This window comes from Castanea sativa, chromosome 5 (assembly GCF_040712315.1).
Source record: "Castanea sativa cultivar Marrone di Chiusa Pesio chromosome 5, ASM4071231v1".
Classification (NCBI taxonomy): Eukaryota; Viridiplantae; Streptophyta; class Magnoliopsida; order Fagales; family Fagaceae; genus Castanea; species Castanea sativa.
Window position 1 is genome coordinate 104,581 of NC_134017.1, and position 15,041 is coordinate 119,621.

Here is a 15,041-nt window from a genome sequence, read left to right on the forward strand (position 1 = left end):
TGTTTAAAGTTTAAACCCATTAAAAATTATTTTCCTTTTATGGGAACATTTATTTCTCTTTTAAATAGTCATATATATATATATATTTGGAATTGTTTCAATAACTTCTAGGCTCTAAATCTTCTAATTCTTTAATTGTGTGTGTGTGTGGCGTTTTAAAAGTTGTAGCATCTGAATTTTGCTTTAGTTTTTGCAATATTTGAACATGATTGGTAGATTTTAACAATCAATTTTTCTCTTATATTTCTCTATTATGTAGTCATATATATATATATATATTTTTATTTATTTATTTCAATAATCTATAGGAAGTGAATCTTATGATTCTTTGGCCTTTCAAAAGTCTTAAGATCTGGATTTTTTTAGTTATTTTCTTGCAATATCTAAAATTAGTTGACAAATTTCAATAACTATAGCCATGAATTATTCTTTTGAGGATAACACATATTTCTCTTATATTTTCCTATTGTGTAGTCACATAATACTTTTTTTTTTTTTTTGTCTAGAATTTGTAAGCTCTAATTTTTTTTTTTTTAAATTTATACCTTTTGGAATTTTTTAACATCAATATTTTTCAGATTCATATTTTTGCAATATTTGAAACTATTAGTAGATTTCAATAGTTATAGTTATGGATTATTCTTTTGAATTGAACCATTCTTTCTTTTATATTTTTTTACTGTATAATCATATATATTTTGTTTTGTTTAAATAATTTTTAAGATGTCCTTTCAGAAGTTTTAATATTTAAATTTTTTAGTTATTTTTTGTAAGTCATTACATGTTCAAACAATGACTTTTTTATCAAATTGTAACACAAATTGTAGTCAAATAAGTCTACCACACAAACAAGTAGGTGTACGTACGAGTTTGCAACTAGTTATTTCTAAAATTAAATTGGGTGTAAATTAGAAAATTTGATGGAATGATTTGAAAAGACAGTTAGCTAAAATATAAAAATAAAGTAAAATTTTATCCTAAAATAGAAAACAAAAGAAATAGTAAGTTGCAACAATGAAATGAGTGTGACTGCTCTCATGAACACTGATCTGTTCTCAGTCCATCCCATCCACTCCTAATTCCACAGTACCACTACTATATTTTCTAGAACTTCTTTTTGAAAGAAATTCTACATTATAGAGAGATGGATATTTAATATATAAAATAAAAATGTAATATTACTAATATAGACTTGATTTTGTCTGTATCAGACAACTCCGTAGCATAGGCGCCCAGCCCATTATTAAAAAAGAAAAAAAAAAGAAAGTCATTCAATTCAATTCTGAATTTAGTAGGAGAAAAATAAATAAATAAATAAGAGGCAGAGATGCGTCTTTGCGTTTGTGGAGTGTGGTATCTCATATCTGCTCTACACGTTATATCGTGAAATGTTATAGCGAATAATGAATAATGGTAGTGATGATGATGATTAGAAAAAGTCCAATAACAGCCACCACCAGGAGTAGCCGTCCCAAAAGTAAACGCATGATAATAGTAGAAAAAGATTATCAAAAGGAAAGTTTAGTATATATTAATCTCATCTCATCTCATCTGCCAACGTCAACGTCAACGTCACTGAACTCACTCTCTCCCTTCAATCTTCATCCGTCCCTTTTGCAAGGGTCAACGGGGTGTTCACTACTAGTTGCGAATTGCGCTCCCATCATCTCCATCTCAGATGTGGTGGTACAAAGATTATTATTTTATGACCCTTGTTTGTCACTATTACAACACAGCAGAAGCAGTAGCAGTGGCAGGTACTACAACCAAAACTGCTCTTTTTCTCAATCACTGTTACTGTTACCATTTGTTGTTGTTGTTGTTGTTGTTGTTGTTTCTTCTGATCCTATTTTGCTATTGCTCCGATGAGAAAGACTCGGCCATATATGGTTGTGGTCCAGTTGGTAATACCTCTCTTCACAGTTGTAGTTTTATTTTGCTTCTTTGTTGTTTCCTCCGCCTTAACCTGCAACCCAGATGATGGTGACTCTCTTTTGTCCCTCAACATATTAGTAGCACCTCCCCATCCTCGTCTCAACTGGTCTCAGTCTGTGGATTGCTGTCTTTGGGAAGGGATCCATTGCGATGATAATTCTTCTCGGGTCATCTCTCTTCTTCTACCCTCCAGAGGCCTCACGGGGACCCTCTCCCTGTCTATCACAAACCTTACCTATCTCTCTAACCTCAATCTCTCCCACAATACCCTCTACGGTCCTCTCCTTTCTGGGTTCTTCTCTTCCTTTAATCACCTCCGATTCCTTGATTTGAGCTACAACCATTTCTCCGGGGAACTACCATCATCCTATAACGAAACCACTGTCCCTCCCCTGCATACACTTGATTTATCAAGCAATCTTTTCAATGGAACTATCCCATCTTCATTCCTGCACTCAGTTGTGGGGACTTTCTTGACTAGTTTCAATCTTAGCCACAACAACATCAAGGGCTCTATCCCCACCTCTACTTTGTGCATTAACAACAACAGCAACTCTTTTACTTCCTCCCTCAGGTTCTTGGATTTCTCCTTCAATAATTTCGATGGTCAAATTTCGAATGGACTAGGATTGTGTTCCAAGCTAGAGATTTTCCGGGCGGGTTTCAATTCTCTCCCAGGTCAGCTCCCATCTGACATTTATGATGTTGCTGGACTCCAAGAATTGTCTTTACCTCGTAATAAACTTTCTGGAAACATTGACTCTCGCATCCTCCGCCTCACCAACCTCAGAAGCCTTGAACTCTACTCCAACCTATTCGAGGGCCCAATTCCTCCTGATATTGGCCAGCTCTACAACATGGAAAATCTGCAACTTCACATCAATAACCTCACTGGTTTTCTGCCCTCATCTCTGGGGAATTGCACCAATCTCACCACATTGATTTTACGAGTCAACCATTTGGCAGGTAATCTCTCCACCTTCGATTTCTCCCCATTTGTCCGCCTCACCACCCTGGACCTCGGCAACAACAACTTCACTGGTAACTTCCCACCAAGCCTCTACTTATGCAAGTCACTGACAGCAATTAGAATGGCCAGTAACCAGCTAACAGGACAGCTCTTGCCTGACATATCTGCCCTGCAATCTCTGACTTTCTTCTCAATTTCAATCAATAGCCTAACAAACATCACTGGGGCCATGAGGAATCTGATGGGCTGCAAGAATCTCAGTACTCTCATATTCACTGATAATTTCTTCGGTGAACCAATACCTTTTTATGATGACAACACCATGGATGCATATGGATTCCAAAATCTCCAAATTTTAGGTTTGGGTGGTTGCCAATTCACTGGTCAAGTGCCCAACTGGATTGCTAAGCTTAAGAAAATCGAGGTCTTGGATTTGTCTTTAAATAATCTCACAGGTACAATTCCTGGTTGGTTGAGTAGCCTGCCTCATCTTTTCTACATAGACTTGTCTTTTAATCTACTTGTAGGAGAATTTCCCCAGGAGCTCTGCCAATTTCCAGCTCTTGTGTCACAACAGGCTTATGATCAAGTGGAAAAGCCTTTTCTAGGATTGCCTGTCTTTGTCATGCCCAGCAATGCTACCCTTCAACAGTACAATCAGTTCTCCAACCTTCCTCCGGCTATATACCTTAAAAGCAACAGCCTAAGTGGCAATATTCCTTTTTGTATTGGCCAATTGAAGGTTCTTCATGTGTTGGATCTCAGCTACAACAACTTCTCTGGCAACATTCCGGATCAAATTTCTAATCTCTCTAACTTGGAGAGATTGATTCTCGAAAGAAACCATCTATCTGGTGAAATCCCTGCTTCACTTACAGGTCTAAATTTCTTATCTTCATTCAGTGTTGCATACAATGATCTTCAAGGACCAATTCCAACCAGTGGTCAGTTTGATACCTTCACCATTTCCAGTTTTGAAGGGAATCCAGGGTTGTGTGGCACAGTCATGCTGCGCTCTTGTCAAAGTCAACAAGGAATTGAAACTCATAAAGGCTCAAACAGAAAGCTTATTGCTGGAGTCATCATTGCAATCATTTTTGGCACTGGTTTTATCATCACCATGCTAGCACTGTGGATAATGTCCAAGAGGAGGATTATTCCGAAAGGGGACACTGACAAGACTGATTTGGATTCAATTTCTAGCAACTCTAATCCACTGGTTCCTATTGAGGTTGACAAGGATACCAGCGTAGTGGTATTGTTCCCAAACAAGGCCAACGAAATCAAAGATCTTACCATATCTGAAATCCTGAAAGCCACAGACAATTTTAGTCAAGCAAACATCATAGGCTGTGGGGGTTTTGGTTTGGTTTATAAAGCAACATTAGCAAACGGCACCAAGCTGGCTATTAAAAAACTCTCAGGAGACTTGGGACTGATGGAAAGGGAATTCAAAGCTGAGGTAGAGGCTCTCTCCACAGCCCAACACCAGAACCTGGTTTCCCTGCAAGGTTATTGCATGCTTGAGGGCTCTCGGCTACTAATGTATACCTACATGGAGAATGGAAGTCTAGATTACTGGTTGCATGAGAAGGCTGATGGTGCATCTCAACTGGATTGGCCAACTCGGCTGAAAATTGCACAGGGAGCAAGCTGTGGGGTATCATACATGCACCTGATATGTGAGCCACATATTGTGCATCGTGACATCAAGTCCAGTAACATCCTCCTTAATGACAATTTTGAAGCACATGTTGCAGATTTCGGATTGTCCCGATTGATTGATCCTTATCAGACTCATGTTACTACTGAGCTTGTTGGTACCTTGGGTTACATTCCCCCAGAGTACGGGCAATCATGGGTAGCCACTTTGAGGGGAGATGTTTACAGCTTTGGGGTTGTCATGCTTGAGCTGCTCACCGGGAAGAGGCCTATGGAGGTATTCAAACCAAAGATGTCAAGAGAGTTGGTTATCTGGGTGCAGCAAATGAGGAGAGAGGGCAAACAAGATGAAATCTTCGATCCTCTCCTTGGAGGGAAGGGTTATGAGGAAGAAATGCTACAGGTGCTTGATGTGGCCTGTATGTGTGTCAATCCAAATCCTTTCAAGAGACCAACCATTCAGGAAGTTGTTGATTGGCTGAACAATGTAGGGGCAGCCCCCCAAGAACGAAATAAGGATTAGTATATATTGCACTTAAACACATCCCCTGAACGTATATACTTACCAAAAAAAATTTTACATTTATTAATGCAGATTTTATCTTAGTTTACCTGTTGAAATGAGTTTTTCTGTCATGTTGCTTCAAAGATGTATTAAGAAACTATTATTACGTGCTACACTCCTTAGGAACCCTGAAGTAGAAACTGTAGATATATGATCACAACTGTAAATTTTAATAACTAGATTACAATTGTGAATTGTAAGAACTTGTCAAATGTGTGTAATGATAAAGCAGTGGGCAAACAAGATGAAATCTTCGATCCTCTCCTTGGAGGGAAGGGTTATGAGGAAGAAATGCTACAGGTGCTTGATGTGGCCTGTATGTGTGTCAATCCAAATCCTTTCAAGAGACCAACCATTCAGGAAGTTGTTGATTGGCTGAACAATGTAGGGGCAGCCCCCCAAGAACAAAATAAGGATTAGTATATATTGCACTTAAACACATCCCCTGAACGTATATACTTACCAAAAAAAAATTTACATTTATTAATGCAGATTTTATCTTAGTTTACCTGTTGAAATGAGTTTTTCTGTCATGTTGCTTCAAAGATGTATTAAGAAACTATTATTACGTGCTACACTCCTTAGGAACCCTGAAGTAGAAACTGTAGATATATGATCACAACTGTAAATTGTAATAACTAGATTACAATTGTGAATTGTAAGAACTTGTCAAATGTGTGTAATGATAAAGCAGTGACCTATTCATTCTTAAAATGGTAGCTTTCGGCCTCTAGGATACGATGTCCATTTTAGAGTTTTGCTACTGTTCTAATAACCTGTCAGTTAAAGAACCAAGTATGCTACCTACATTGAAGTAAACAATGACATGATTAATTTTTTCCTTCTGGATTCCCAGGTCTGATATTTTGGGTACAACACTCTGAATTGGGTCTCCCAAATTTCTTTGCTTTCTAATTGTGGAGACTATCCAAGTAACTGCATTGTTGCAGATTTTATATCTTCTCTATCTGACTACTGGATTTTTTTCCCCCTTTTTTGCTAAAAAACAGTCAATAAACAACACAAAAACAAAACAATAATACATAATACAACAAAAGGGAAAAAACGAATCTGGTTTTTTTTGGGGGGGGGGGGGGAGTGGTATACCTTGTGAGATCTCACCAGAAGAGATGGTCACGGGCCCCGCTGGATGTGCAAAGCGAGGCCCAAGAGACTAAATTGTGGCCTAATTAATGAATATCAGTGTTTTTCTAATATGTTTCTTGACTGTAATCGTAAAATAAAAAGCATTCCTGAACAGTACTGCATGTTCTCCAATGAAGTAACTATGCAATGGATCCCACTATGATTCTAATAAATCTATGAGGATCTGAGTAAAATCCAATTTGTTAAGGCAAAAATATATTGTCCCAGGCAAAAATATATTGTCCCTTGCAAATTAATTAATTACCCAAGTTAATTAATTAGATTAAATTACATGCAATGGCATGGTAACACAAACAAATCACCAACTAAACTAAATGCAGCGGAAAATAAATTTGACACAGGTGATTTGTTTACGAATAAGGAAAACCACCAAGACAAAACTCCACCGGGTGAATTTAAGGTCACCACTTCCAAGAATCCACTATTATCAATCACATGTGATTACAAGTATAAGGAATTTTATCAAACCCTTTGGCCTATCCCAAAATACCAACTTACAGTTGAACCCTTACCCCAATACCCAATTGGACTTATATTATAGCGGCAATCTTTCCGTTCAATGCATAAATCCTAGTACGTAACTAACCAATGACGCACAGATCCCAGTACTTGACTAACTCACCAACTTGAAGAAGATTGTTGGCTGCAAAGTTCTTCAGTTCATCAACAATGAAGATCAGGAAGCTCCTTAGTCACAAAACCCTTGACGTAAAGACGCAGTAGCTTCTACAGAGAGAATAATGAACTAGCTTCACAAAACCCTTGTGCTTCTCTTGTGCGATGACCTTTAAAATAAGCCTTATATATGTCTAGGGTTGTGAAAAAAGAAACCCTATACAAATATTTCATTATAGGCCAAAAATCAGATTTGGAAATTCTAATTTCGTAAGTCTTGACAAAAACAACTTGTGCCGAGCTTCTGTTGAGCTTCAACATTAAATCTCAATAGAAAGGATTCTATCGAGACTTTTGTCGAGTTTTAATAAACAGCTCTTCTTCACTTGTTTCTTGGTCAGATTTTTATGGCTTTAACACTTGACTTGAACAACATGTTTCTTGAAGTCTTAAACCCATCCTAGATCTACTCAATTATAAGTAAAATGCATTATGTCAAAGGATTAGCTAATTACATAAAATATGTCCCTAACACAATTGTTTGCTATCATCATTCTAATTCAATAATACAGTTTCTTGTCTCACGTTAAAAGAGTTTTTCTGAATTTGTGGTACATGGATGTGTGGACATCACTTGTATATTTTAGTGGCCTTGTTATCTTCCCATTTTTTGTAAAACTTACAAATATAAAATTTTCTCTTAAAAGTGTCATGGTTTGTTAAATTGCTTGAACTTTACAAATAATATGAAGTTTGCTACAACATGCTTTACTACACGAATGTGTAAATAATTTGATGTTATTTGTGAAGACCCCTGGTTCAGTAAAATTTAGCTTCTTTCATATACTTATTTGTACTAACAAAATACAAATTTTTACAAACAACTGACGCTTGCATACTAAAATTAATGCAACCAAATATTACAGTAATATATATTGATGCTACCCTTAATCATTAAGAATTTGAGAATTAGTTGATCTCTTTCTCTGGTTTGGATTGAATATTATATTGTCTAAGAGCTGCCCCAAACCCCTATTTTTCGACTATATAAAGACATAGAAGGCACTTTCTCAAAGGAGGACAAAAACAGTGGCAAAACACACAAGATTCACTAGAAAATAGTGAATCAAAGAGGGAGTTTTTAACAAAACATCCTCAAGTCAAATTTTACTTGAATGGGACATTTTCTGGTCTTAATCTTTGAGTTCTAAAGTTTACTAATACATTTTGATTTGGTTGTGAATAAACTGACTGAGGGGAACGGTCAAAATCTCTAAAGAGTTCTAGTGTTGAGGTAAAGGGTCTATCTTTGGCTCTTCATTTTTCTTTGCTTTTCTTTGTTTGTTGTTGTTTGTATATATGTTTTAATGCTTTAATATATTTGTTTAGTTAGATTTGCATAGCGTTTATGTCTAAAGCATGCTAGGTTGTTAGATTTCTTGTTTTCTGTGTTTTTTAGTTCTGAGTTTCAGGTGTGTATGTGTGCGCATGCTTCATGCATGCGTACGCATACTCGAAGTGTGCGTATGCATACAGTTGGGATGCGCACGCACACTCATGACCAAAAACCTTAATTCGTTCCTGTTTGATCTTTTCTTGTTTTCCTTACATGTCTAGTCTCTAGTTAACCTAGTTTTCATATCTTTAAGTCTCTGTCTTTATGTTTTGTTTTTTTTCATTTTTTTATCTCTTTGATGTTTATTAGGGTTTTAAACTATTTGAATACAATGAACATGCATATACCATGAACATGCATTGATGCATAGGTGTTGTGGTGCAATGAGGTAAGTCATACATAATCACATGAACATGCATTTGATTTGAATGGTGAATAAGATATGGTTGATGAACATGAATGTACTTGGTTAATGCCATGAGCTTTGTTGATTTGAATGTTTAAATGTGCCTATCCAGATCTGCCTTGTGATGTTTTTGCCCTTGGTAATGTATGCTCAATGCCATGATAGATGAATGCTAGGCTTGGGATGATTATGCCATGATTATTTGCTTTTAGATGCATGTTAGAGTGTGAGTGAATTAGAATAACATGTTAAATATGCCTTTAATAAGATTAAGACTTGGAACACAATGAGTAGAAGCAGACCCAAGGGTTGAGGGTTGGGTGTCTAACACCTTCCCATCCCCATACCTAAACTTCAGACACGTGCTCTAGTAAAGATCACTCCTTCCACAAAGAGCGCTATATTTATGGTTCTTAAACCTAAACTAAGTGACGACTCCATTTACACCCTCCGTGATGGTCCACCCTAGGCCAAGGTGTACATCCCAAAAAGGACGGTCATAGGCACTTACGCCCATAATGGAGACTCCGATGGGGATAGAGAGTTTTATTCCTATGTGCTCCATTTCTTAATCTTGATAAAGGCTTGTTAATATGTTTTTGCACGCACTTTCACTTGGTTCTTTTGTCTCTTTGCCATGGTTGGTGATGAGTGGGAAAGTGGAGGCTCAATTTGGGCCAAGACTTTCCGAAGTTCATCCTACCAACTTATAATCCATGCCATTACCTAAAATGGGCTTTGAGTACATTTGATAGGCCAAGAATTTATTGACCCCTTGTGATGAATTAATTAATTAATTAGCCAAGTTTATTAATTAATCAAATTAACATGCAAACGCGTGGTAGCACAAACAAATCACCAATTAACTAAAGTATGCAGTGGAAATTAAATTTACATGGTGATTTGTTTACGAATGGGGAAAACCTACATAGCAAAAACCCCACTGGGTGATTTTAAGGTCACCACTCCTGAGAATTCACTATTATCACAACAAGCGGTTACAAGTAAAAGAATCCCAGTACCTTATACCAACTTAAAGTTGAACCCTTACCCTAATACCCAATTGGACTTGTTCTATAGTGACAATCTCTCCTTTAATGCACGGCTCCTAGTACGTGACTAACCAATTGCGCAGATCCCAGTACATGACTTCAATCACCAACTAGAGAAGGTTGTTGGCTGCAAAGTTCTTCAGTTCATCACACGATGAAGAGGGAGAAGCTCCTTGGTTACAAAACCTTACAGTGTACAAACACAGTAGCTTCTTCACAAGAAAGATGAACTAGGGCAAATTCTGTCTTCGGTCAAAATTTGCATGAACAAACTTTGCTCAACATTTGTGCAACTTGTGTCACCTTTGACGGCCCTTAAAATAATCCTTTTCTATATCTAGGTTTGTGAGAAAAGAAAGCCCAAACATACAATCACGGATTAGATGAAAAACAGACCAAAAATTCTGAGTTTCATAAACCTCGACAGATACCCTATCTGTCGAGTTGTTGTCAAGCTTTAATGAACAACACTTTTCACACTTGAATATTGGACAAACTTGCATGGCTTTAACACTTAAACTTGAAACAAGATTTCTTGAAGCATCAAACACATCCTAGATCTACCCAATTATAAGTAAAGTGCGTTTTGTCAAAGGATTCGCCAACTACATAAAATAGTGACATATGTTCCTAATATTAAATCACATATGTCCTAACAATCTCCCTATTTGGCAATCCGTGACAAAACCACAACAAACAAATGAACATATGAAGGAGTCATAAATCACTCAACTCATACTCACTTGTTAAGTACAATCAAATCTATCCTAACACAAACTCTTGAAAAACTTTGCAAGAAGAGAGTTCATGGCAAGAAAGACTTTGACAACCTATATTTCTAAAACATTTAAATAAAACTCATCAAGGCATCTTTGTGTGAAACAGAAATAATATATTTCATACAAGATATAAGAAGCATGTGCATAAAGAGAGAAAAGAAACATCACATGTAAGGGTAGGTGAACAACATACATCAATATATAAATAAAGAAAATATAAGTACAATGTATGTCAAATGGTCACAAGACCTAAGGTACAAGAAGAATGTATCTAAAGTAGAGAGAAAGGAAAAAGATACATAAAAAACCTCACTACATCCCTCATAAATACTCAAGAACACTCCCCCTATCTCCTAACTAACCCTCCCCCTATGAGTATGACTACTCTCATCTCAAAAATACTCCCCCTTTTTGTCACGGGTGACAAAGGAGTAAGTACATCAAGTAGACATCTCATCATCACTAGGCGAGCCAGCATCCTCATCCTCATCACTGCTAGAGCCATCGTCACTCTCATCCTCAGACGCCAGTGGAGATGGAGAAGAAGCAACAGTGAAACCACCCATCACAGCCTGTCGTCATGCAATACGACGCACACGAGTGTTCACCTAACACAACTCATCACTAAGTGTGTCGAGGCGACTATCCATGCGCACAAGCTGTGCCATGATGGCCTCAAGAATCACTCCACCTGCGAAAGACAAAGGAGCGGAGGTGGATGGAGCGGTAGAAGCTGGAAGAGCAGTCGTTTCAGTCTGAGTCTGCCTCAAGCGAAGCTATGCAAAACTCTGTTTAACGACAGCGGCATCAATGGCACACATGTAAGAGAAGTGGGGAGACTTAGGATAGGAGACAGAGAAATGGTGAAGGAATCACATGATAGCTGAAGGGAAGATGAGCTTATCATGGGTCGTCGTATCCTTATAAACATCTATAAGGGATAGAATGAAGTGAGAGGGGAAATCTATGGTAAGGTCCTTAATGAGGGAAAGCAAAAGGCAAGCACAAGGCTCTATGATAGTGTTATAATGAGAGAGATGATGAAAAACAAAAGTCATAACCATGTTAAGAAACCGTGGACCTTTAGCAAAGGTTGTGCAATGGGTGAACTGACAATCACCCCAAAAAGAAGGTGTCTCACAAATTCGAGACGAGAGTTCATCTTTGGACACAGTCCTCAGACGCTTACAACCAGGATAGTCAAGAAACTCTACCCTAGGAATGTGTAGTACCTCGAATACAATACCCGGAGTAACTACCATGCGTATACCCCAAACACAAGTGACAAACTGGGGTATAGAGGTGTCAAATTCATGCATATTGGAGTAGAACTCCTATATGATCACAGAAGGACATGTGACAGGAATGCCACAAAGAGACTCCCAACCCCTACTGTGAATGACAGTGGGTAGGTTAATGTTTGAAAAATCGAACAGAATGACTTGGCGTTCCGAATGAATGCCTCGTCATGAAAAGTTCTCAAAGAAGTTCGATTAGGCCTTCTCATCACGAAACCGTACGTGAAAAGGAGTAAGGTCAAAAGGAGAAGAAGATGAAGATGCCCCGGAACGTAGAGGGTTCCGAGACGAAACAGATTTACGCTTAGGTGCCATGATGCAACTATCGTAAGAGGGAGAGAGAAAGAGAGAGACAATCAGAAAAGTACTAAGCAACACATATATCCAAATATATAGAATTGAAGGTACGTATGCATAAGAATACATGAACATGTGACATGCACAAATTAAAACACCATGGGTTCAGCCCAATCCAAACCTACCAACACACTATATAGCAGCAAAGTAAACACACATCTAAATGCATGAAACATTGTTATAATGCTAGTGTGATGCAATGCATGAGGTTTTAAACTTATTTAAGCAATACTCATCCCAAAAATTGCACATAACCTTCATCAATTTTGAAAAACCCCAAAATTTTTCAAACAACTCAAAACCTAGATCTAAATGCATGAAATGCATGAAGAATGAGAGATAGAGAGATCATACAAAGTGATTAGAAGCAAGGATAGGCTAAAAATCACGTGGAGTGAAGGTTTAGAGAGAGAAAAGAGATTTTGGGAGGTGAAGAGCTTGAAGTCTGTTGAGAGAGATCGAGGGAGTGAGATCTGAAATCGCGAAGACTCCTTATATAGCATCCTCATAAAGCTCGATCGATCGAGAGCAATCGAGCTTTAAAGAGGCGCTTTTCAGCTGTCGAACTAGCTACCGAGGATCAAATGAGAGGTTTGTCAACAAAGAAGCTCGATGGATCGAGGTAGCTATAAAGAAGTTATTGAGGAGACAGAAAGTTTCTCAATAGATTGAGATAGCTATCGAGATTACGATAAAGAAAAGCTGAAGAGTCTCAATAGATAGCCTATCTGTCGAGAGCTATCGAGGAACTATCAAGACTGCTTAAAAACAGTTTTTCAAGGAGGAGAAAAACACAGATATGAATGCAATCAAGCATGCTACTCAACCAGATATCCAAACAACATTTTAACCTCTTAAATACATCTCTCACCAAAAAATTGGTAAGCACATAGATCCCAAAATACACACACACGCACACACACTAAACAAGTCTAACCAATTTTATATTTCAAAAACAAGTCAAAACAGTTTAGTGAGCATACATTAACACATGTAAACCATGTGATTGCCAAACCACATTGTATCTGCACATGTATCAAAAGTAGCAAAGAATATTGCGTGTTGTGTGTGAAAAACATCGCAAGATTGCATAAGTGTATACATGTTACGACGATTTAAAATATGAGAAAATCACTTTAACTCACACACAATCATAATTGTTTGATGGGGACTATCACTTTCGAGGTACATCCTATAACTCTCACATCTCCTAGAATACACGCTTGCAATCATTTGTAAAGCATTTTGATTTTTTGCTTTTATTTTTCTTTGCATATTTTTCTTTTAAGAAAACCATGCATGAGCATATAAGAGATAGAAAAGAAATACCCAATTATGTTAAGCATTTGACATTGCACTTTTGCTACGCTGAAGCATATAGATGTCATTTCATGATTGACGGGCAACAATGGCGAGATGGTTATTTATGCCTTTCTCTTAGGATTTTCTAGTCCTTCCCGTCAAAAAGAGTGATAAGAGTGTTAAGTACAAGAGATTGCTTAACCTTACTCATCACAAACACGAGCCATAAAACTCACTTGCTTAGTTGTGCATAGAGATGCTAATCTAAGCTACAAGAGGTACAAAGTTCAAAGAACTTTGTTTCAATGGCCATCCAAGGTACACAAGCACCAATGTACACAAACACACACTGTTTTTGTATTTTTCTGATTTTTCAATTTTTATTTTTATTTTTATTTTTATATGAAAAATAAAACAAAGCAAAATTGAAAACAAAATCAAACAAAAACATGTCAAACAAATCAAAGCAAAGCATAAAAGTAGACTGACTCAAAAACACTAAAGTAAAACACACAAGTAATGCAAAAACAAGAAAGGGAAAGAGAGAAGAAGTGACAAAATCACTTGGAGCCCTTTTCCTTCCACACCTTGGAAGAACCTTTCCTTTGAGCAAAGCCTTGAACTGGCAGAAAGGGGGAAGAATTAAAACCGTTCAAGTTTGAAAGGAACATGAGAGCTTTGAGAAGATCTCCAAAAGAAGCAAAAGATGATGGAAACTGATTCTGGTTTCCCGATGCGATCATGTCGTTGCTCTATTGAGTGGCTAACCACTTACAGCAATTAGTTCGAATATGACTGGCTACTCCACAGTGATGACAAAGATGTTGTTTCTTCTGTTTAGGCTTTTGAGAGTTAGCCTTCTTAGCCCTAGGGTTTTTAGCCTCTTTCTTATCCTACTTAGGGGCACTCCTAAGATAGATTTATCATTGTCTATGTTCTTACTAGCTAAATCAGTTTTGATATTAGTATTTTCAATATCAACATTATTACTAGGAGGAACAAAAATAGTAATACTAGTAGAAGCAATATTAGAAGAAGAGAAATCATACCCTAAACTGGTTCGATCAGAAGCTAATTTCTGAAGACTGAGCATCTCATTGAGCTTAGCACTTGAAGTTCTTTCCAGCTGAGCTCTAACTTGGAACTGTTTTGCCTCAACCTTCTTGGTCTTCTCAGCTAGGAAATTGTATTTAAACCTCAGTGCTCCTATAGTCTGATTGGCTTCATCAAACTTTGTGGAGAGTTCTTCACGTTCAAGCTCCACATCACTAAGCTTCTTGGTGGTCAACCTATACAACTTTTCATGTTTCTCCGAGATCTTGTATAACTTTGCATAGGCAGTGTGGATGTTATCTTGCTCATCCATCTTCTTAAATTTTGACTCCACCAAGTTTTCTTCTTCTTCCACATCTTCTACAATCCCTTCAGTAGGATTGACAGTGGTGGTGAAGGCATTCAGGATTCCGCCATCCTCATTTTCGGAATCATCCTTAGGTTCGGTGTCACTTAATGTAGCAGTAAGCACCTTGCTCTTGCC

The 15,041-nt window shown here is 37.4% G+C and overlaps 1 protein-coding gene across 1 annotated transcript; it reads left to right on the forward strand.

Moving 5' to 3' along the window:
• The first annotated feature begins 1,439 nt into the window (after positions 1 to 1,439).
• Positions 1,440 to 5,191, forward strand: LOC142636776 (tyrosine-sulfated glycopeptide receptor 1). Its single transcript, XM_075811072.1, has one exon. The coding sequence runs from the start codon at positions 1,866 to 1,868 to the stop codon at positions 5,088 to 5,090; it is 3,225 nt and encodes a 1,074-aa protein (XP_075667187.1). The 5' UTR covers positions 1,440 to 1,865; the 3' UTR covers positions 5,091 to 5,191.
• Positions 5,192 to 15,041: the final 9,850 nt, after the last annotated feature.

Excerpts from the sequence above, each read along its gene's own strand:
- LOC142636776 (XM_075811072.1), top strand. The coding sequence starts at position 1,866 with ATGAGAAAGACTCGGCCATATATGGTTGTGGTCCAGTTGGTAATACCT.